We start from the raw sequence: 20,406 nt of genomic DNA on the forward strand, positions 1-20,406 counted from the left end.
TCCGCGTCGGGGACCCTGGGATGACGGCGGACAGCCGTTCCCCACCCGCGGGTGCTGAGGCCTAGGGAGGCTGGGCGTGGCGTCTTCCCTGGTCTCTCCCTTGCACCCAGATGCAGGAAGGAAGAAAAAGTGTGGACACAAAGCTCTCACCCATTTCCCCCGATCCTGGGCCCTTCCCACCCTAAGCAGCTAGGTAAACATCAAAAATAAGATTAGAAAAAAACCTCATTAATTTTATTTTAAAACCAGAGTTATATAGAGAAGGAAAGGCAGATTTCTGTTTGCTGACTCAATCCCCAGATGACTGAGCTGACTGGACCAGGCTAAGGCCGGAGCCAAGAGCGTCCAGGCCGGGCACTTGGCCATCTGCTGCTTTGCTGGCTGCCTCAGCAGGGATCTGAATTGAAGGTGCAGCAGCCGGGACTCAAACCTGTGCCCACAGGGATGCTGCGCCACAGCACTGGCCCCTGCAGAGCTCAGAGACCTTCCAGCTTCTCCTTTATTCCCAAAGTGTCCACAGCCCCCAGAGCTGGGTCCAGCTGCAGACAGGAAGCAGGAAGCCCCCCTGGTCCCTGCAGTAAGTACAGGGGCCCTTGAGCTGTCCTCTGCCCTCCAGGCACGTGAGCAGGAGGTGGGTCCCAATCAGGGCAGGCAGGACTCCCTTGGCATCCTGGGTGCCTAGGCAGCAGGTGACCCTCTGCACCGCAGGGCCCACCCGTTGACACCTGTGTCTTTTTTTTAAAGATTATTTTTATTATTTTTTTTTATTGGAAAGGTGGATATACAGAGAGGAGAGACAGAGAGGAAGATCTTCCGTCCGATGATTCACTCCCCAAGTGAGCCCAACGACGAACACTATGCCGATCCGAAGCCAGGAGACTCTTCCAGGTCTCCCACACGGGTGCAGGGTCCCAAAGCTTTGGGCCGTCCTCGACTGCTTTCCCGGGCCACAGGCAGGGAGCTGGAAGGGAAGCGGGGCTGCCGGGATAGAACCGGCGCCCATATAGGATCCCGGGCGTGCAAGGCGAGGACCTTTAACCACTGTGCCACCGCGCCGGGCCCGACACCTGTGTCTTAAGGGACTTGTTACTTGGGCAGTGCCACAGTGTCTGTGGTATTCAGAGGCCAACAGGCACGGGCACCTTGGGAAGCAGGACGAGGGTGAGTGCCCCACCGCAGCGTGAAAGCTCAGCTGGCCTCCCCTGCGTGTCCGTCACGGGATCACAGGGAGCAAACGCCTCCCCCCTGCGGCCCTGGAGGTTAATGGAGCACACGTTGGAGGATGTTAAGATACTTGCATTTATTTTAAGTTAGAAAAATAGTCAGGAAGATAACGTACAGTACTAACACAGTTCTGTCCTGAGACCATCACCGGCCGTAAATCCTGATTCCCTGCGGGATACCGTGGACACTTGAAGAGAACCTTGCTGCTGGTGTGCCTTACCTAAGGGAATGTGACCAGGGTGCTCTGGGCCAACGCAGAGTAAGTTAACCCCAAGCCGAGGGAGAGAGCAGGACGGCCACACTGCCCTCTGCCTGCCTGTTTCCAGGCTCACCCCCCGAATGTGCGTGGCTGGGAAGCCGAGTTGCGCCGCTGAGGAAGGTTATGTCGGAAGTGGTTGGCGCCCGTAGCGGACAGGGACGTGCAGGATACTCTTGCATAGCCTAGTGAATGTGCATGTGTCGCTCAGCGGCCCACACGCACTGGCGCTGCGCAGGCGCCGGCCTCAGCATGGGGACTCCACGTAATCGTTGTCCAGCCCTCGCCGGAACCGCGCTGTGAGGGAGCGGCTGATGACGATGACCCGGGGTGCCATGCAGTCCTCTCTCCGGTGCAGAATGTTCCAGATGAGCATGGCAGCTGCCAGGGTGGCCAGAAGGCAGGCACCAATGTTCAGGTAGCAAGACCAGGCCAGGTTGGTGTACGGGCCAATTCTGTAGAAGGTCACCAGTCCGATGACAAGGACAAAACCTGCAGACAAAACAAAGTTGTTCAGTAGCAGCAGAGGGGAGGTGGGAGCTCTGGCTGCAGCCCACCCAAGCGGCGGCCCCCACCCTCCCAACGTGCGGCTGCACTGGTGCTAAGCCTGTGTGTAGACAGCAGTCGGCTTAGAGACAGCCCAGGTTTTGTCTGACTTGATTCGTGTTTGTGTTCATCTGACTTTTGCTTGTAGCTTTGGCTTTGCTTTCCAAGAAAACAGTGATCTGCTTTCGAGACTGAAGGTGCCAGGAGCTGGAGGGTGGGGGAGGGGAGCGAGTAGGGGCTGCAGACCTTGCCTGGGTCTCTGGGTATCTGGCATCTTTTTTGATGGGAGCTCTAAATCTGGGTCGTCTCTCCCCCATCCTGGACTCTTCTCTTCTTTTTAGAGTTTGGGTCCCAAGCAGCTGAGGCAAGGGGAGTAGTGCAACCCACAAAGCATGTTCGCAGTGGGCAGTGGGCGCTCCCGCAGGCCTGCCCTCTCGCAGTTTTGTCTTGATTTGACCTGTTGTTGCAGTAGGGAGATTGGGTTTCCATGCCCTGGACATGTCACAGGTGAACAGAGCTCTGTGATGTGGCTGAGGAGGCAGGCCTGAAGGCAGCTGGGAGCAGGAGAGGGGGTGTCCACACACCCGGCAGACCTAGGCCATGCTGAGATTGAGGCCACTGCACATGTTCCCAGTAGCCAGTGCTCCAGGTGACCTGCCCTCCCATTCTAGACTGCAGCAAGCAGGTACAGGTGGAACTTGGGAGTGCCTCCCAGACCCTGCATGTCCCTCCACAGGCTCTGGCCAGCCTGAGCCCCGATCCTGTCTCTCTCCTGGCAGGCACATGGAGTGGACACCACACTTATGTTCACACTGTTCCATCCTTGCCCACTGGTGGTCTCCACTTTCCTAGGGAAGTGTGGCCCCAGAGCGGCAGAGCTGTGGTTGTTCTGCAGACAAGGCATCCCCTCTGACCACGAGTGCATCTTGGTCCATCGTGTCCTAACAATGATGGCAGCTGGCCTCTATGCTAATCCTTTCTAATTCTCCGTGTGAGAAGCTCCTGGAGCCTTCGTGCTCGTTGGCGATCCCCTCTAGGGAATTCCAGCGTGTGGAGATGTTGGACGCTGACTTCGCCCCTGCTGACAGCCCCTGTGCGGTGTGTGATTCTCTGAGGCTGGAGGGCCTGTGAGTGGGTGGGTGCTGCTCAGGCCATTGAGGTGTGAGACCCACTCTCTGCAGGGGCCAGGAGAGCCAGCCTGGGGGCAGAGGCTGAGCAGTCAGGGTTGCCAGCAGGCCAGGCTGGACTGGAAACCAGGTGTATGGGAAGGAACTTTTATGTCTGGCAGCAACTGGGTTTTTGTTTTGTTTTGTATTAAAGTTTTATTTATTTTATTGGGAAGAGAAATTTACAGAGAGGAGAGACAGAAAGAGCTTCCATCTGCTGGTTCACTCCCCAAGTGCCACAGTGGCTGGAGCTGAACCAGTCCAAAGCCAGGAGCCCCCTCTGGGTCTCCCACATTGGTGCAGGGTCCCAAGGCTTTGGTCCATCTTCTGGTGCTTTGCCATATCACAAGTAGGAGCTGAATGGAAACTGGAGCATCTGGGACACGAACTAGCACCCATATAGGATCCCGGCACTTGGAAGGCAAGGATTTAGTAACAGCCATCACACCAGGCCCTGTTCTGAGTTTTATCAGCTAGCTGTCCCAGTGAGGCACCGGCTCCCACACCCTGCCATGGCCTAAAGCTCTTCTCTCTTTACTCAGCGCTCCGCATTTGCACATTTGTTCAGGCTATTACATGAGATGAGCATCGTAGTGGCTATGATGCCAGCATCCCTTATGGGCACTGGTTCAAGTCCTGGCTGCTCCACTTCTGATCCAGCTCCCTGCCAGTGCACCTAAGAAGGCATAGAAGATGGCCCAAGCACTTGGTCCAGTTCTCGCACAGGCAGGACACCTAGATGGAGTCCTAGGCTCCTGGCTTTAGGCCTGGCCCACGACTGCCTGTTGTAGCCATTTGGGGACTAAACCAGCAAGTGGAAGATAGATCCCTCCCTTCCTTTGCTTTCTCTCTCTCTCTCTCTCTCTCTCTCTCTCTCTCTCTCTCTCTCGGTTTTTTTCTGCCTTCTCTGACATTCTGCCTTTTAAAATATCTTAAAAAATAAAATACCATTGTGTGGTGCCAGTCCCACAGTGCCCTCTGTCACCATGGAAGACGCAGAGGAAGCAGCTTCACATGGTCCCCAGAGCATCTCAGAGCTGAGTCCACCTGTCTCATGGCTCTGATGTCCAACACAATACAGGAAGGTCCCTGGAGACTTGGGGACACTGGAAGAGCTGGCCCTGACCTTTCCAAGTAGGTGGGCTTGCTCTCCCACCACACCACCCGAGATTAGGAAGGGGAGAGCTCCATGCGGTGCCGCTTGTGGAGGTCAGCGAGTGACAATCCCTGGCAGATGAGCAGCCGGCGGCCAGCGTGCCAGTGAGCCTGTGTCCTCTGGCTGACTCCGAGACTCCCCAGTCTCTGGAGGAAGAAGGCACAAGGAACACACGAGGCTTCACACGGAGGCTCAGCTCCACCAGCTGCTGGTGGGGAAGGCAGAGGAGGAGGAAGAGCTGCACAGAGAACATGGAAGTGACCCCCAGCATGGGAGCGTGGCCACCTCTGGGGACATCACAGAAGGACATATGTGCTCCACTGGCTCCTGAGTTTGTGTGTGTGTATCTCAATAAAGCCCTTGAAAAGAGCGGAGTGTAGCCTGGCACTGTAGCATAGCAGCTAAAGTTGTCTTCTTGAACGCACCGGAATCCCATAATGGGCCCCGGTTCTAATCCCGGCAGCCCCACTTCCCATCCAGCTCCCTGCTTGTGGCCTGGGAAAGCCTTCGAGGACAGCCCAAAACTCTGGGACCCTGCACCCACATGGGGGACCCAGAAGAGGTTCCTGGTTCCCGGCTTCAGATCAGTTCAGCTCTGGCCATTGCGGCCACTTGGGGAGTGAATCATCGGATGGAAGATCTTTCTGTCTCTCCTCCTGTCTGTATATCTGACTTTCCAATAAAAATAAATGAATCTTGAAAAAGCAGATTACAGTGAAATTTAGACACCCCCCCTTAGCAGGTACTTCCTGAAGGGACATGACCACCCCAGATGTACTTGCAGGCATCTAGACCTTCGCAGGGCCAGCCTTGAGGGCCGAGATACCTGTTGCGCACGGCCACGCCGTGCCCTTTACATGTGCCTTGCCTCATGGTGCTCAGGCCCTGCAGCATCCCCCATCTTCCTGGTTGACTCACAGGCAGCCCCAGAGACTCCCTGGGGAGCGGGCTGGGCTTCCCAGCAGTTACTGGGGATAGTAGGCCCCACTGGCCATGATGGAGTCCTTTCTTCAACAGAGTGGTCGTCAGCTTTACAGGCAGACTTTGGCTGGCAAGGGCCCTCCCATCTCAGTTCCCTCTGGATGCCACTCTGCTTGCATGCAGCAGAGCTGTGTAGACACCGCTCACATGCCTAGGACTACGCTGTACAGGCATACAGGCGCTGGGGCACCAAGATGGGATTCCCCACTCAGCCTATGGGAGGGCCTGGGAGTGAGACTGGGGGCAACTCCAGGTGGGGAGTGCAGATGTGTGGAAAGGCCCTTGAGAGCTCAGCAGTGGCCCTATCAAGACACAGAGCGGAGCAGAGCTGGCTGTGGGCCTCAGCAAGGGGAGCTGCAGCCCCCAAGCTGGGCGGAGGGCACCGGCCTAGAGCATGGCGCCCCTGTCTGCTGAGCCCTTGCCATGGGCTTGGGGAGGCGTGCCGTGGTAGATACCCATGTATCTATTTGGAAAACGGAGTGGCAGAAATAGAGATCTCTGCTATTTCACTCCCCAGATGCCCACAAGGGTCCTGAAGCCGTCTCCCATGGGTGTGTCACAGGAAGCTGGGTAGAGGCAGAGTCACTCTGCGGGGTGCGGGTGTACCCCACGCAGCAGTGGACCTTGCTCCCAAGTGCTTTGCTTAAGATGCTGCTTAAGATCAGTATCCTATGTTTCTTAAAATTGAGAGCTATTGGGCCCGGCACAGTGGCCTAGCAGCAAAAGTTCTCGCCTTGATTGCGTCGGGATCCCATATGGGGCTGGTTCTAATCCCGGCTGCTCCACTTCCCATCCAGCTCCCTGCTTGTGGCCTGGGAAGGCAGTCAAGGACGGCCCAAAGCCTTGGGACCCTGCGCCCATGTGGGAGACCTGGAGGAGCTCCTGGCTCCTGGCTTCAGATTGGCGCAGCTCTGGCCATTGCAGTCACTTGGGGAGTGAATCATCGGACAGAAGATCTTCCTGTCTGTCTCTCCTTCCCCCTGTATATCTGACTTTCCAATAAAAATAAATGAATCTTTAAAAAAAAAATACTAAAAAAAAAAGAAAGAAAACAGAGAGCTATTTTAGTCATTTTATCCCACTTATTACTTTAGCTTACCATGACAAAGATGCAGGATCAGGGGCACGTGCTGGCTTCTGAGAGTTCTCCTCAGGTGAGGAAGGTGAGGAGAGAGCTCCTCATGAGGTGAGAGGAGCGGGGGTTGTGGCATCAGAGGTAAAGCCACTGCCTGTGATGCTGGCGTGCTACATGGGCACCAGCTGAGGTCCCAGCCGCTCCCCGCTGAGGGCCTGGGTGGGACCCAGATGAAGTGCGCCTTTGATGCCTGGCTTTGGCCTGGACCGCCCTGTCATTGCAGCCTTCAGGAAGTGAGGCACGGTATGGGAGATTCTCGCTCACCCTTCCTCTCTCCCCCTCTCTACTTCCCTCCCTCCTTCCCTTAAGGCAGAGTTACAGAAAGGGAAGGAACTCTGTGCCTTTAAATAAATCCCTAACAAAAGGAGAAAGGCTGAGAGTTTGCTCCGGAGGGAAAGCTACACAGCCGCCCCAGGGTGTGGCCCTCTGTCCTCAGGTGCGGCTGAGCTGGGGCCAGCAGGAAGGGGCGGGCTGTCCGTAGAGCAGCAGTGCGCAGGCCCGCTCCACCCGCCTGTCAGGAGTCTTGGGGGAAGCAGCTTTGGGCATCAGCCCTGCTCCAGCTTGGAAAGCTTTCAGAAGCTGCGCTTGTGGGCACAGGAAGCTCCCACATGCGCCTTGCCAGGTGGTGCCAATGGAGCCTGCCCAGAGCTGTGGAGTAGTGTACAGATGGTTGTTGATGTGGGCTGAGATTCCAGACGTGGGAAACAGGGCACCTGCAGTGCAGGGCCGTGGCCTCCTGGCGTGGGCGGCCAGCAGGAGCGCTGCTCTGTGCCAGGGACACCGTTTTGACAGCAATAACCTCTTGCTGCATGTTTCTCCCCTGGGCTCGGAGTTCTCCATTTTACCACTGCCTTACCCTGAGGGTCTATCCCCAGACCCAGCTCTGCAGCGTAGGGGAGCGGTTTTTCAGGAAGCAAACCTGGAGGAGAGTTGAGCACACAGGCCGCTGCACAGGGCATCGATTCCATCTTGGTGAAGCTCAGTTGCCAAAGCAAACAGTCTCTTCCTGCTCGCCGGCCGCGGGCGTGCGAATTACAGCGCCGCCGGCACAGCGCCCCTTGCCTCTCGCGTTTCCTTCCTGTCCGCTTCCTGGAGCTGCGGCTGCTGTCACAGGGCCTTCCTTTCGGAATGACTGTCAGACTCACATTCACAGGCGGCCTCAGTGGCAGGACCCTGGGGCTGACCCCTGCCACCTACCAGCAGGCCAGTTGCTGGAGCCACAGTCCCGCCCTGACTGCCTCGCACAGGCTCTCAGGGCCGAGCGTTTTTCAGCATCTGAGCAGCAGGATGGTGGTGATGGACACGTTCTCCCAGGAGGCAGAGGTTTCAGCAGCGTTGTTCCCGTGGGAGCACAAAGCCCCCGCATGGGAAGAGGGTATATCGGAAAGAAGCTAGGAGGCACGGGGCAGGTGCAGACCACTACCTGGCACACCAGTGCCAGCCCAGCTAGTACCGGTCTGTTTTAGAAGACAGCATCTGGAGAAGTCGGGTCTGAAACTCCACAACCTTCACCAGTCCGTGGGGTGCCGGTTCTCCAGGCGTCGCTCAGCCACCTCACGTGGGGCCGATACAATCATCGTCTTCAGGGGCCGGAGCCGGTTTCAGCTCAGAGTGTGTGTGTGCAGCTTTGCACCCCCAGAGTGCGCCAGGGAAACAGGCCAGGAGAAGCAGCTTTCCGTCAGTCCCATAGTGAATTCCACCCTTAATGTCCCTGTGCCGAAGCCTGCAGGGCTGCGAGTCAGAAGGACAAGTGACAGTGCAGCCTGGAGCCCGTGCCCTCTGTCCATCAGTTTCAGGTGACTGTGAGCTGTCAAATGCCAGGCTAAGCTGGCTGAACTGTGGGTGTTTAGAAAGCAGATGGGGCCGGCTCGCCCACTGGGTGGAAATGGAGCTCTGAGTATAGCGCCAGGCTCGGCCTGCAGTTAACTTCCGTGAAGGCCTTGTTTTTGGAGACCATCCCGAAGGAAACACATGCGCTTCCAGAAAATTGGCTCACTCAGAAACGAAGCCATCCATGTCTGTGAGCCACCTCCACTCCTGTGTCCCTGGGTCCCAGGGAGATGGGTCGCTGCAGCCCATGGCACCGTTTCTGAGGCCCCTGATGTCATTTGCTTGGGACTTGGGGAACTATATGCTACCATTTTCCAAAGCATGGGCTGTAAGAATTCCAAGGATAATGGGAATGGAAGAGGATGTTTTTAAAGGAGAAAAAGAAAAGCAGGAAAGCAGCATGGCCCCTGTCCGCAGCAGGGCCTGCAAAGCCCTCGTGCTGGGGTGAGGCGCCGCGCACAGCTGGCAGGCAGTGGCTGAGGGGCACACCTGGTCCCTGAGCTGGACTCCTGTGGGCAGCACTGCCGGGCACAGAGGTCTGGATAGCTGCCGGAAAACGGTGTCTCACCGCAGACTTGGCAGGTGACAAGGCCTGGGCAGGTGCAGGATGTCTGGAGCCTGGCAGAGTCCTGGCCAGGAGCGTCCATTTGACGCCTGAGTAGGAGATGGCAGTGCCCAGGGCACGCTCCCCATGTCGGTGCTCCTGTGCGCTTGCCGGCATGGCCCAGGGCTTCACGGGGAAGTCAGGGAACACCAGAGAGCTGTCGTCTGGGCTTGCGCAGGCAGCACCAAGCAAGGGACTGGAACAGTACGTGGTGGGCACTCCCGGAGACGCTGAGCACTGGGCGCTTCTGAGGTGAAGAGACCCGATGTCCTTCAAGTGGGTCACATGGTCCCCGCAACCCTCAAAAGCCACCACAGCCTGGGGAACATAGGGTATTCCTCTATAGGCACAGCTGGCACCAGGGTCGATTCCAGTGCCCAGAAACATCTGTGGTATGAACAAGCTAGCAAGGCCCAGTCTCCTATAGGGTAAGAGGGGTGGGTCCCTTCTGTTTCTTGCTTTTTTCACTGGCTCCCAGTGGCTTCCACGTCCTGGGAGCTGGCCGCTCACCCCCGACTTCCCTGCCTCCACGCTGGGTCCCTTCTCCCCGCCAGCCACCCCACCTCACTGGCCACGGGGCTCAAGGCCCGCTTGCACAACAGGTAATGGCAGGCGTTTCCTCGTCCTGTGACAGGACATCCCGGCGCCCTGCAGTCTCCCCCTGGCTGTCTAAAACAGACCCAGGCACAGGAAAGAACCAGCTCTAAAATTAGCCATGCGATAGAAGAAAGGCACGGTGGCTCTCTGTTCTGTTTGTCAATGAAGCAGGCTGAGCAGGCCGCTGCATTTCCTCTGGGCTCCAACAGACCCTGGGCGGGGCAGCGGGGAGCGGGCACAGCCTGCACTCCGCCCACCTGCACGCCTGCCTCTGTGCTGGCCTCCACCTGTCCCACCGGCTGAAGAGGGCCAGGCCTGACCTTTTCAGAGGCTGGGTCAGCCTAAAAGTAGTCATGAGACACAGGGGTCCCGTGCCTCCCACACCCACCGTTTTTAGAAAGGCTTGAGTGCAGGAAGTGAGCTGTCATCTTTGACGGTCTGGATAGGCGGCTGGGCCGCACCATCGCCTTGCAGGAAGGAGCTGTTTTCAGCATTGAGTCCGCTTCCAGAGCTGTGACTTTTGTTTCTTTGATGATGCTAAAATGACCTATTTAACTTTTCCAATCACATTTTCCAAATCTTCCATTTCTGTGTTTGAGGGACGGCAGGTCACTTGGGACAGATGGGTGCTGGGTAAGACCAGGGAAGAGCGGCCCCGGAGTCAGCAGAGAAGGGAACCCGCGATGTTGCCGGGGTGCCTCCATGAGGTCCCAGGAGGGAGGCAGACTGAACCTTGGTTCTCTAGGCAGAAGCAGCAGGTGCCCCCATCCCGTCATGCAGGCTGACCTGCCCACACGCACGGCAGTGCTAAGACGTGACGGGCCATGGCACACTTCCAGTTTGTAAACATTGACCGAGCTTTCAGGAGACAGGCACCACCATCTCCCACCCAAGCCCTGGCCCGACCAAGAAGCAGGGACTTGCCCAGGGCCACACGGCTGCCCTGTTCTTGTCACTCCCCAGAGCCCGGCTTCTCATCCCTCACCAGGCTCCTTCCAGCACATGGACGCCTGGCACAGCCTTTCAGCTGCATTTCTGGAAATGGCGTATCTCATGGACGATAAGGGCCCACGTCCATTATTCCTAGAGTGATTCGCCTCAGCTTCCTGCCCTGCCTCTGTGGGACAGCACACTGGCCGCTGGGAAAGGCTGCCCTCCTGCCCTAAGAGGAGAAGGCAAGGGGGTTGGCCAGGAGCTGGCCACTCCTGTGCTGGACTGCCATGTCCCCCGAGTCAGCTTCTGTCTGTGACCTCATGGTCTCCCACAGCCAAATCCTCGGAGAACACAGGGCAGATGAGTGTATGGTGTGGGGAGAATAACCAGAGATGGCCCAGCCCAGGGTCCCGGCAGGGCAGCTGTCACAACTTGCCCGCCCTCTTCCCTCTCACCCTGGAAATGACCAAGAGGTATCCAGGCCCCTGCACTGGACTCATCCTCAAGCCATCTCAGGTGGCAGCAGAAGGCCCAGGGTCTTGTGTCTGATGGGAGTGTGGGCGGCCTCTGCCTGTCTTACTTACTTGCCAGTTGGAAAGCAGCAGCCATGGCCTCCTCCCAGCACTGGGACTCCGGAGACAGGAGGGGCAGGCCCGCCAGCCCCAGGATGAATGTGAGCTGGCCTGCAGCCAGCGCTGCCGTAGCCACCAGGTTGCAGGCTCGCATCATGTCGAACTGCACTGTGGGTGGGAGCAGAGGAGAGGTGGGTCAGTGTGGCGAGTGGGGAGCTAGCTGTGTTTGCTCTCTTGGTCTCTGCAATGCCTTGAGAAAGGCAGTGGGCATATGTCCAGCCTCGTCTGGGCAGAGCCTGCTAGAGGTCTCTGGCGGGAGCCCTGGCCGCTCGGCTCGCCACAGCCCACGTCCACGCTGCCTGGCCTGTCTGCAGCTGTCATCCTCAGTGTGAAGCAGTGCAGAGGCCCCGGCTGGGGGGGGGTCCTGGCTCCCGCCCAGCATCCCTCTTGCCAGCACTGTCTTCCAGTCAGTGTCACTGCTCCTCCCTGCTCCCACAGGAGAACAAGACTATGAAGGACTCACCTGGGCTAGTCACACCACACCCAGGCTAGTGAAGCCAGCGCCCCTGAGGACTGTCCCGCTCACTCTCGGCCCTTCCTGCCCCAGTGCCACCCTCTGCCTTTGACCAGAGCCCGTATTGACGACCCAACGCCCTGGAACCAAGAGCCAGGAGGATGCGGAGGACAGGTGACAGAGCCCGGTGGGGCTGGGCTGCCTGCCGAGGGGAGCCTTATACTCCCCTGGTGGAGCCCAGCCTGGGCCCTGAAACAGGAGCCCAGCCTCCACCTTCCCACAGGGGACAGACGGGCCTGCGACAGCAGTGCTGCGCAGGAAGCACCAGCCTCGTCCATCCTCGGCATCCGTTCTGTGTCTGGGCTGGGCAAAGTTTAGAAACCAGTTCATAAAATGGAATCACTTGTCGCAAACAGCAACTCTCCTCGAAATGTAAATTCATGCAGAAGTTGGAGAGACGTCAGTGGCTGAGTTTCAGAATTGGCCACAGAAAATGTGTACCAGAAACGTGGGCATCAAGGGTGCCACATCCCACACGGCAGTGCCTGGGTCAGGGCCTGCCAGCTCCCTGCTCCTGCACACCCTTGGACAGCAGCTTAGGCTCAGTTTTGGGTCCTGCCATCCCTGTGAGAGACCAGATACAGTTTCCAGGCTCCTGCCTCTGGCTCTGGCCAATGCTGGCTGCTGTGGGTATTTTGGAAGTAGACCATCGGACAGTAGAACTCTTACTCTAGCTCTCGTTCACGCATGCTCTCTCTCTCTCTCCACTGTTGTCATTCTACCTTTCAAAAAAATGAAAAATTTTAATAAATTTTAAAGAAACATAAAAATAAGTGAGAAGCAACAGAATCTTCTAAGAGCCCGGAAGTCCCTCGGAGCTGCCCAGTGTGCTGTTTCCTTGGTGGCCACTGGAGGAGGAGGCCAGAGGTACTTTGCTGGGCAGGTGTGAGTGAATAAGCGGAGCCAGCAAGGAGGGCTCTGCCCACGGACAGGAAGCACATAAGCAGTTAGGCACAGGCCTGGCAGTGCCGCTGGGTGGGTAGCGCAGGCACCTGCAAGCCTGCAGGCCAGCTCACCTTAGTCACATGAAGTGGCAGTAAGAGGAGAGAGTGCCCATCCACCGGACCACTCCCCAGGTGCTTGCAATAGCCAGGGTGGAGCCAGGTGGAAGCCAAGAGCCCAGAACTACACCCGGTCTCCCATGTGGTAGCAACAGCCCAGCCCTCCTGGAGCAACCTGCTGCCTCCTCAGGGTGCATGGGAGCAGGGACCTAGGAACAAGCACCCATCCCATGGGTCCCCAGGTCACAGGGCACCAGCACCCAGCCAGCTTGCGCTGTCAGACCAGCCACCCTGCCTGTCGTGTCTTGAGCTGCTTCTGTCATTCAGTCGCTGCCACCTCTGAAGTCCCAGGCAGTGGTCGGTCAGAGCCGCCCTTGCACACTGGCCCTGTGCTGCCTCCCTCAAGAGGACTCAGGCCACCAGGCGGGAGGGCCTGTCGGCCATGACAGTGTGAAATAAGTACAAAAGACAGATGGAGAATGAGGCTCAGGGAGTGGGTTGGGCCTCATCAGGGACCCCAGCAGTGCGCGCTCTCTCTCTCTCTCTCTCTCTCTCTCTCAGCAGGGACCCCAGCAGTGCGCTCTCTCTCTCTCTCTCTCTCCCAGCAGTGCGCGCTCTCTCTCTCTCTCTCTGAGCAGGGAACCAGCCCCCTTTCCTACTCTGTTTTGTCAGAATGAAACAGGCAGCATTGGTGGGGACTGCTACTAGACAGCAGAGTTTCTGTTCTTTAGTCTTCAAAAGAGCCATTAAACCAGCATGAAACATAATCTTTGAGGTACTGGGAGCCATGCCACTACGTCCCAGGGAGGCACTCGCCTAGCGGGTGCAACACTGCCCGCTTCCTGCAGAGGAGTGCCCGGCTCGAGTCGTCGCTGCTCTGCTTATGGCCCGGCGTGTTGCTCACATGTCGTTGAGGAGGCAGATGACACACGTGCCTGGACTGCTGCCCCCGCAGTGGGAGGCCCAGATGGTGTCCCCAGCTCGGGCAGGGAATGAGTAGGTGGGAGCTCACCAACTGCCTTCCCTCTGTTGAAGGAACACAGCGGTGAGGCTGGCGTGGCGATGGAGGGGCCCCTGGGGAGGCGTGACCCTGGAGCATAAGTGTGGAGCTGGAGGACAGAGTACGGGCCAAAAGGCTCAACGCATCCAGCCCTGGCGTGGCCTCAGGGGTCCCAGACACGCATGCGTGGCTGTGAGGGCTGCTGAGGCCAGGCCTGATGCCCCCGATCCTCTCCTCCCTCAGGGAAGAGAGTGAGCCTGTGTGGAGTGCTGACGGGCAGGAAGCTGATTTGCCGGATCCCTCGTGGCCGCCAGTGCGGTCTGCACCGCCAACCTGGCAGAACAGTGCGGGTGCGGGAGCCCGAGTGCCTGCCTGCCTGAAGGCATCCAGGGCGAGTGCCCGGCAAGGCCTTTGGGAGGCCCTTTCTGAGCAGTGACGTGCCCTGGGTTTTGCCTGCAGTTGCTTCAGGCATTTCTGTGGCCAACTGGAGACCTCAAAGAATGGGACACGTTGGAGAACAGGAGCGGGGTGCCAAGCAGCCCAGGTCACAGCTGCCAGGCAGAACCTAAGTAAACAGGGGCAGGGATGTCGGGAGGCACTGTTGGGGCTGCTGTCAGAGCAGTGACCCCGACCCTTCCCTGTGCCCACATTCCCTGGCTGCAGCCCTGCACCCCTCGTGGTGGAGGTTCTGTGAGACCCCAGGGGCCTCCGGAGAGCACCTGCAGGTCAGCATGAGGAGTGCCCACAGGCGCAGGCGCAACTGCTGACGGTCCAGCCCCTGTGTTGAGTGGGACTGCCTCCGGGGCTTCACTTCCAGCCCCATCGCCCCTTCTTAGGAGTCCAGGGCTCTGCCTGTCTCCTGCAAAACCCAGTTATCTGCTCATCTGTCCATGTGCTGCCTCTTGAGAGGACTAAGGCCACCAGGCAGGATGTCAGCCATGGCAGCACGAAACAAGTACAAGAAACGAGACAGCGAATGAGGGCCAGGGAGTGAGGTGGGCCTCGGGCCCGCTGGACCCCCAGGCTCCCGCCAGGAGGAGAGCTTTTGGCTAGAGGTGGCCGGTCACCGCAGCCCACTGCTGGGGAGGTCCCCTACGACTCAGACTGTGTGTGAGTGGCACAGGGTGGGCAGGCCTGGACTAGAGGAACCTGGGAGTCATCCCTGCCCTGGCAGGGTCTGGACGCCTGGCGCCCCAGGAAGACCAACCATCGGGAAATGATCCCCATAGGCATCCCTGTCATCACAAAGGCGACTCCTGCTCGTGGCCTGCGGGGTGTCGGAGCCCTCTGGCGTTCTGTCCACAAGCAGGGTTCTACAGGGAATGAGGCTTCGGCGTTGGCGGCTGGTGGCCCCGAGCGGCCCCCGTGGGCCTGGTGACCTGTGTGAGTTCTGACTGCTGAGCTTGTGAGTAGACTTTATGCACATTCATAGGTTGGGTGACAGCTGGGTGGTGGCAGGTCATGGCCACGAATCAGGCTGCATGGGATGGCAAGCCCGCAGGCCTGCCTGGAGGAGAATACATGTGTGTGGCTGGTTCAGACAGCTTTGTGGGGGAGAGCCTGGCCCCAGGTCCCGGGCTTGCCATGTGCAGCCCCCCTCGGGCGAGGCTGACCTATGGGGCTTTGCCCACCAGCAGTCCTGTCTGCAATCCAGCCTGCCCATTGGCCTCCAGTGCCTCTCTGCAGCTGGGTCTCAGTGTCTCATCAGGAGCCATTTCCTGAACAGATGTTTGCTGCCCAGATCCCGGGGGACAGTGCCGTCTTCAGGCAGGGGAAGTTACCTGTGCGCTTCCCAGACGGTGTGGGGACAGGGAGCCGCAGGTGCAGACAGCCGAGACGGCGCAGCACCGGGCCACAGTGACGGGGCCCCAGTGTCCTACTGGCCCCAGCTCACCAGCCTTGTCGGTGGGCTGCACCGCCTGTCCATGGCTGGTCTAATGTGAGAGACACGACAAGGCACTCCAGTTATCAGAGATACCTAGCTGGCTTTAGGGGTCCTGGGTCCGGTGGCAGCTTGCCACACCTCCTGAGGTAGGGCAGTGCGGTTGGCGCTGGTCCCACAGCAATCCCACAAGCAGGTGCAGCATGTCGCTCCGGTTTCCCCAGACCCCTAAGTGTGAGTGGAAAATTGTGGGCTCATTGACAGGCTTTGGTCTGTGTGAAAGGAGCTGTTGCTCTCCGCCCACCGAGGGCAGAGGAAGCCTGGCCTGCCTGGGCTGTGTGGTGTGACATGGGCACCTCGATCTGGTTGGGGACCTTGGCAGAGCCTCAGTCTCTTCGTCTATGAAATGAGGGTAATGTCCCCTGCCCACGGCAGTTCACAGGATAGCTGATGGTGGCACTCAGTGTTCCTCGAGGATTTCAGGAACACTCTGGAAGCCTTGTGTAGACCCAGCGCCTGAGCCTGAGCAGCACTGCCCTGGAGAGCCTGGGGCACTTGGCAGTGGACTGAGGGCCATCCAGGCACTTGGCTTTGGCAGATGCAGACCTGCACTGGAGCTGCTGAAGTCAGGGTCCCACCGTGCAGGCCAGTGGCCCCCTGTCCTTGCCCAGGCCCCTCTGGGAGCCCTGAGGACCCTGAGCCCTGTGCAGCAGAAGCGGGACTCACGCACGTGTCTTCAGGCCTCAGTGTTTATTCTCAAGCAAGGGAAAGAATCTGTCTGGCTGTGGTTACCCTACCCAACCTTCAGCTTAACCGCCCACATGACTAATTCCTTGAAGGTGCAGATAGTCCAGGCTGCCACGCAGCCCCGTGGCCGTGGGGCCCCAGTGCTCCCCGCTCCAGCAGAGACGTGTACAGAGTCCAGGTCTGCACCCACTGCCCTCGCCTGCCGGCCCCAGCAGTCTCCTGTCTGCTGACACCCCACCCCCTCAGAAGGCAACAGAAATTCCAAATCAACTTACGTTTGACGGTGCCACGAGCCTCCTGGAAGCCTGCTGACTCGGAGCCCCAGCCTAGGGCCTCACAGTCCCGTGTGTCCACCTGCCCGGCTCTGGCCCCAGGGCTCGGCCCTCCGCGGCCCCTGTCCACCAGCCAGCAGGACTTCCACAGCCCCACGCTACGCTTGCGTCCGTCCTCCAGCGTCTGGTACACCCAGTTGGGGGTGAAGGCTGCCGCGTTGTTGAGGATGAGGGAGACGAGGGCCACCAGCACGGCAGTGGCGACGAGTTTGTGGATGGCCATGGCCGCCCGGAGATGTCCGTTAGCGCAGAGAAAGCCCCAAGTCCGGCCACGCGGGACAGAGACGCTGCTAGGGGCGGCTAGAGGACATCACCGCTCATTCTTGGAGGTGACACGTGTGGGCCCCTGCCAGGCAGACAGATGGCCCATGGGCTGCGTCCAGGGAGCCCGCCTCTCAGCTCTGCCTTAGCCTCCCTCCTGCACTTGGAGCAGGGTCAGGCCTGTGGCCGCAAAGCCCATCCCGGGGCGGGGACGCGGGCACCCGCAAGAATCCAGAGCTGGGGTTGTGCCGTCTTCCCGGGAGGCCAAGGCTCAGGGATGCGCCTCTTCTCTCCTGCAGTGACCGTGGGGGTCGTCGGAGGGCTGCAGGGCGAGGGGTGCTGCCTCTCTGCTGCCTGGGCCCGGTCCCAGAGCCACCCACCACTCTCAAGAACGGCAGGTCCTGGAAAGCAGAGCGCAGCCACAGGGAAGCGCGTGTGCATGTGCAGGAGCTCGCGTCTCCCCGGTCTCTCGGCAAGAGGAAATGGTTGTTTTTGAGGCTGTTTTTGGTGAGCTGGAGGGCGTAGGCAGCTGCGCGGCCAGCAAGCAGGCTGGGCGGCAGACGCGACAGGAAATGTTTCCTGATGGGAAGGCCTCTCTGCCTGCCTCCCCGCTGCCCCTCCCTGCCTTCCTGTCCCAAAGGCCAGGCCTGGGAAGCATGCTCACCTGCCGCCCCTGAGCGTGTGCCGGGACCAGGTGTCCTCCGCGGGGAAGCCCCCACCACCCCTGCAGCAGGAGCTTTCACTGTGACAGCCACGGGGCAGAGGGGGTGGGTGGCAGAGCTACACTTGGAGAAGTGCCTTAGACAGAGGTGTCCTTGAGGTGGCGACAAGCAGGACTCTGGACACAGAGGGCCAAGGGTCCCAGGGCTGCTGCAAGGAGGGTTTCCAGCCAGTGCAGAGATGCCTCGGGGCAGTGTTAAGCCTGGGGAGCTTGGGAGGGCATCTGCTGTGCCCTTCGGACCTGGGAGAGCAGTACAGCAGGGAAATGCTCCTGTGTGTGTGCCCAGACCCATGGTATGGGCAGGGGAACCTGCTGGCCGTGTCCCACCCCGACTCCTGGGCGTGGTGCTCTGAGTCACGCCTCACGGATGGCTCTTCGTGTCACACTGTGGGCCCTGAGGGACAGGAACTCCAGGTAGCCTGCAGCCAGTCATGGATCTGTTGATGCCCTGAGACTGACCCCATTCCGGGGTTTGCGTTGCATAAACAGCGGCTGTGCCTGAGCTCTGCCTCCCACCCTAGCCTCTCCACCGCTGAATCTTCCGTGCTGGGGCTGCACACATGCCCACCTGCCAGTCCAGAGGGCCGGGCCTGCCATGACCCCTTCTCTGGGCAGGGCATGGGGAGTGGCAGCAGCTCCCAGCACAGGGTACAGTGGGCTGCCTGGAGCAGGAAGTTTCCCCAGAGGTTCCCAGGGGCCAGAATCAGTTTCCTGTTTTAATTGTACCATTCATGCCTGGCAGTTCCAGATCCTACAGCACAGGCTTTGCTCAGAGGTGGTCATTCCTGGCTGTGCTGATTCGCAGGGGAGGCCCCCTAAAGACAGGGCTGCTGGCAGTCCTGGTTCAGCACCAGCCTCGGTCTCTCTCCCCTCAGCACTCCTGGAGGCTCCTGCCAGGCTGCAGGTCCCTACGTCTCAGCCATCCTTGTGTCCCAGCCGCAGTCTCGCTGCTGTGGGCAGCTGGGTGGGACAGGGAGCTGGCCTGAGAGCAGCATTTGTGTGAGCGCGGGGACCCACCCCCTCCCCGGGGTTCAACACCAACCTCGGAGGACCCGTGACCTGCTCCGTCTGTGTGGCCACCATGAGCCTCACCAGGGGCCAAGAAGCCAGGCTAGGGCTCACTCTGTAAGGACCCCTCCTGCTATTGCCCTCCGTGGTCTGACCACGAGCCTGCTGGTCCTGGGGCAGGGCTTGGCAGAGCAGCTCCTCGGCCCAGGCACCTCGGGGTTGATGAAGTGCAGATGTGAGGCCGGCTTGGAGACAGGAAGCCTTCAGATCCCTCACAGGGCTGAGAGGCTGCCGGCTTCCTGGAATGTGTGTCGGATGCACAAGCCCCAGAACTCCACACTGGAGCTGAGGTGCTTCTCAGGCCCTGGAGACAGGGCCAGGACAGCCGCAGTTGGTGGAGGCCTCTCCTGCAGAGCCTGGGTCAGCGCAGCTCTCGCGCCCCCTTGTGGTTAGGGGCTTGCAGCTTGCTGGCTGCATTCCAGCACACGCTTTGTGCAGACAGATCCACCACAAGTCCGGCTGTGGCCTCCTCCCACCCTCCCCGAAGCGCCACATCCCCAGGCCCTGCCATCCACAGACTCGCCAGAGCGCAGGCCCGGCTTGTCTCCTAGCTCAGCCTCCCCCCTGCTGTGCCTCTGGCTGCCTGGAAGGGCTGCTCTGCCCCCTGGGGGGCTGCTGCTGCATCTGGAAGTCTTGGCGTCCTCCCCCAGACACCCCCACCTGCACATCCCCCAGGCCTCATGGTTTCTCTCTGGTGCCTACGCCCATGTGTGGTGCATGTATGTGCACTCCCAAGCACACGTGTGAGGGATAAGGAAGCCAGCACACTGGGCTCTGCCCTGTGCCGTCGCAGGGGTCTGAGGTGTGCACGGTGCCTCCCGTGGACGCTGCAGGGGGACCTGGGTGTGGTGGTGCCTACAGCCTCCCGGGAGGGAGCCCCTGTGTCAGCTTCAGTGTGGGAGACTGCTCTGGGCAAAGGGGGGGGTGTGGCAGGGACATCTGGTCCTAACCCTCAGCTGGCCCAGCTGGCTGGATCCCGGGGACCCCTCTTGGCCCCTCCGTGCGGGGTGAGGCTTCAGCTTCTCACAGGGCTGGCTAGGGGTTTGGATCCCACAGGGTAACTGACACCAGCCACAGCTGCTGCTCGTCCTGCGTGGGCCCGATGTTAGGGGCCATTGCCAAGGGCAGCTGGACCTGAACCCAACAGGAAGCAGCACCAGGGTCTGATAGCTGGTGCCCAAGGTCCTGGCTATGATGTGACCCATGGCCCGTAGGCTAAGCCGTGGGATGCGGCCAGCCTGGCAGTCCCCAAGCTCCAGCTGCAGCCCAGCTCAGCTCTGGCAGCTTTTCTTCCTGGGCGCTGGGAGCAATAAGCCTGGAATGTCACCGTGCCGTGTGGCAGCAGTGCAGTACTCTGGCTGCCCCTCCTTCCTACCTGCCCCTTCCCAGTGGCCAGGCAGACAGACTGAGGAACAGGCATCGCTGCGGCCCAGGGTGGACACAAGGCTGACCAACTCTCTCTCTCCCTGCAGTGAGGCCGTCTGGGAGAACATGGCGCGCATGTGCGTGAAGACACAGCGGCTAGATGTGGCCAAAGTGTGCCTGGGGAACATGGGCCATGCCCGTGGGGCCCGCGCACTCCGGGAAGCCGAGCAGGAGCCAGAGCTGGAGGCCCGAGTGGCCATGCTGGCCATACAGCTAGGGATGTTGGTGAGCGCTCTGGCCGGAACGAGAGGTAGACAAGGAAGGTGCTGGCTCCTGCCCCTGGGCCAGCTGGGGTGTCGGTCCTGGGAGAGAGGGCCGAGGCGGGGTTCTCAGGGCCGTGTGGCTGCAGAGGGAGACCAGGGGCACGTGGGGCACTGAGAAGACCCGATTTGTAG

At 59.7% G+C, this 20,406-nt stretch overlaps 2 protein-coding genes across 3 annotated transcripts in view; one reads left to right on the forward strand and one right to left on the reverse strand.

Moving 5' to 3' along the window:
- IFT140 (intraflagellar transport 140) overlaps nucleotides 1-20,406 on the forward strand; it is a 62,863-nt gene that overhangs the window by 34,102 nt on the left and 8,355 nt on the right. For both annotated transcript variants that reach the window (XM_040973570.1, XM_040973569.1), the window contains one exon: nucleotides 20,059-20,236. In XM_040973570.1, coding sequence (XP_040829504.1) covers nucleotides 20,059-20,236 — 178 coding nt within the window. The remainder of the gene's footprint in view (nucleotides 1-20,058; nucleotides 20,237-20,406) is intronic.
- TMEM204 (transmembrane protein 204) lies at nucleotides 1,281-17,398 on the reverse strand. The gene is made up of 3 exons (XM_040973593.1): nucleotides 16,480-17,398; nucleotides 11,013-11,168; nucleotides 1,281-1,972 (listed from the first exon to the last, which is right to left on the reverse strand). Exons 1-3 carry the CDS (start codon nucleotides 16,757-16,759, stop codon nucleotides 1,728-1,730), a joined length of 681 nt encoding a protein of 226 aa, XP_040829527.1. The 5' UTR covers nucleotides 16,760-17,398; the 3' UTR covers nucleotides 1,281-1,727.

Source organism: Ochotona curzoniae, unplaced genomic scaffold (genome assembly GCF_017591425.1).
Source record: "Ochotona curzoniae isolate NIBS_2020 unplaced genomic scaffold, NIBS_Ocur_1.0 contig_2321, whole genome shotgun sequence".
Lineage (NCBI taxonomy): Eukaryota > Metazoa > Chordata > Mammalia > Lagomorpha > Ochotonidae > Ochotona > Ochotona curzoniae.